This window comes from Sciurus vulgaris (genome assembly GCF_902686455.1).
Source record: "Sciurus vulgaris genome assembly, chromosome: 11".
NCBI classification, from domain to species: Eukaryota; Metazoa; Chordata; class Mammalia; order Rodentia; family Sciuridae; genus Sciurus; species Sciurus vulgaris.
Genome location: NC_136472.1, coordinates 17,692,158 through 17,694,819, shown reverse-complemented (window position 1 = coordinate 17,694,819; position 2,662 = coordinate 17,692,158). Strand labels below are relative to the sequence as shown.

The 2,662-nt window shown below is 40.6% G+C and overlaps 1 protein-coding gene across 1 annotated transcript; it reads left to right on the top strand.

Annotated features, from left to right (window-relative positions):
• Positions 1 to 1,339: 1,339 nt before the first annotated feature.
• On the top strand, positions 1,340 to 2,278 carry LOC306639681 (olfactory receptor 9G4-like; the record flags this gene model as incomplete). Its single annotated transcript, XM_079103461.1, has 1 exon — positions 1,340 to 2,278. One exon carries the CDS (start codon positions 1,340 to 1,342, stop codon positions 2,276 to 2,278), a length of 939 nt encoding a protein of 312 aa, XP_078959587.1.
• Between the last annotated feature and the right edge of the window lie 384 nt (positions 2,279 to 2,662).

Here is a 2,662-nt window from a genome sequence, read left to right as displayed (position 1 = left end):
TACATAAATGGAATACAACTTCTCATTCTTTGGGTTTTACACAGCTAAGAATCATGCTGATCGTGTAATCATATATGCACATAGGGTAATAATGTCTGACTCATCTACTTTCCTTCCTAGTCTTATATCCCCTCCCCTCCCTTCACTGCCCTCTATCTAACCCCAAGGACATCTATTCTCCCTAACCTTATCATGAATTAGCATTCACATTGCAAAGGAAACATTTGGCCTTTGGTTTTGGGGGATCAATTTATTTTGCTTAGCATGATATTCTCCAGCTCCATTCATTTACTTGCAAATGCCATAATTTTATTCTTCTTTACGGCTGAATAATACTCTATTGTTCATGTATACCACATTTTCTTTATCCATTCAATTGTTGAAGGGCATGTAGTTTGGTTCTGTAGTTTGGCTCTTGGAATTGAGCTGCTGTAAACATTGATATGACTGCATCACTGTACTATGCTGATTTCAAATCCTTTGGGTATAAAACAAGAAGTGCCATAGCTAGGTCAGATAGTGATTCCATTCCAAGTTTCCTGAGGAGTACCTATACTGCTTTCTATAGTTGTCTCAACAACTAGCAGTCCCACCAGCAATGCATGACTGTACATTTTCCCCACGTTCTCGCCAACATTTATTATTGTTTGTATTGTTGATAACTGCCATTCTGACCAGAGTGAGATGAAATCTTAGAGTAGTTTTGATTTTCATTTCTCTAACTGCTAGAGACCAAAGGTACAGAATAGAGGACACAGAGTAAACCCACAAAAATACAGTCCTCTCATACTAGAAAAAGGCACCATAAATATTCACTGAAGAAATGATAGCTTCTTTAACAAATGGTATTTGGAAAACTGGAAATCCATAGGTGGCAAAATAAAATTAAGCTCAAAATGGATCAAATCAAAACTTAAATCAAAGTGGATTAGGCACTAGAACAGAGACTCTGTGCCTAATAGAAGAAAATAGTAGGCCCAAATCTTCATCATGTCAGCTTAGGATCTGACCTCTTAACAAGATTCCTAAAGCACAATAAATAAAAGCAACAATCCATAAATGGGATGGATTCAAACTAAAAAGCTTCTTCTCAGCAAAGGAAACAATAAGTAACATGAAGAAGGAGGATACAGAATGGGAGAAAATCAGATTCTGACTCAAACCCACATGCTCTTAAGTCACAAATGAAGTCCTATAATTCCAGATCATAAGCAGTAAAACAACACAGGCATTCTAAGAGTTCAGGACTTAATTGATACACTGTTTATTTCTCTTAATAGTCATGATCACTAAGTTATTTTCCCCTCATTATGATATACAGACTTTCCCCTTTGTGGCCATGGAAATAGGAAATCGTACTGTCCTGACTGAATTCATCTTGTTGGGCATCTCTGCAGATCCCCGGTTGCAGTCGATTCTCTTTGGAATATTTCTGATGATCTATTTGCTAACCTTGTCAGGGAACATAACCCTGGTTATTTTAATCAAGATTGATTCCCGCCTTCATACACCTATGTACTATTTGATTGGCAGTCTCTCTTTTTTGGATTTCTGGTACACTTCTGTATATACCCCTAAACTTTTGGCTCTGTGTGTCTCAGAAGATAAGCACATTTCCTTGGCTGGATGTGGGGCTCAGTTTTTCTTCTCCGCTACTGTGGCCTACACTGAGTGCTACCTCTTAGCAGCCATGTCCTACGACCGCCATGCAGCTATTTGTAAGCCATTGCTTTATTCAGGCACCATGTCTGCTTCTGTTTGCACTGGGCTTGTTGCTGGCTCCTACGCAGGAGGCTTTCTGAATGCCATAGCCCATACCGCTAACACCTTCCGCCTGAGTTTCTGTGGTAGAAATGTCATCGACCACTTTTTATGTGATGTGCTGCCGTTGGTGAAAATGTCCTGCACGGATACTCAGGTCTACGTGATAATTCTTTCCACTATTGTGGGCTTCACTGTCCTCTCCTGCTTGCTCGCCATCCTCATCTCCTACCTCAACATCCTCCTGGCCATCCTGAGGATCCGCTCAGCCTCGGGAAGGCGCAAGGCATTCTCCACCTGTGCTTCCCACCTGGTCTCAGTCATGCTCTTCTATGGCTCCTTGCTCTCCGAATACGCAAGGCCCAGTTCCAGCTACTCCCTGGAGAGAGACAAAGTGGCTGCCCTGCTCTACACCATCATCAACCCTCTGCTGAACCCTGTCATCTACAGCTTCAGAAACAAAGATGTCAAAGAGGCCTTCAGGAAGGCAATTCTGTCCCTAAGACCACATGCATGAAGCTCATTCGATGCCTTTATTGCAGTTCACAAAGTACTGTTTTGTAGACATGTTTGTATGAGTTTCTGTAGTCCAATTAAACATGATAATTTATAAGTGTGAAATATTGGTCAAAATACTCTTTATTATCAGGAATGCTGTTTCTTCCCTTTTCTCTTTCGCTTTCTGGCCACGAGATGGATAGTTCTGCTCCAGCAGGTGTTTCTGCATGATGTTACCACAGGCCCAAAGTGACAGGACCAATCAACCAGGGACCAAAATATCCAAAACTATGAGTCAAAATGAACCTTTGTTTGTTATAAATTTATTATATCAGGAACTTATTATAGTGATGGAAGCTGACTACCACATTTATAAAGTGAAAGGATTTCAGGCTTATACAAT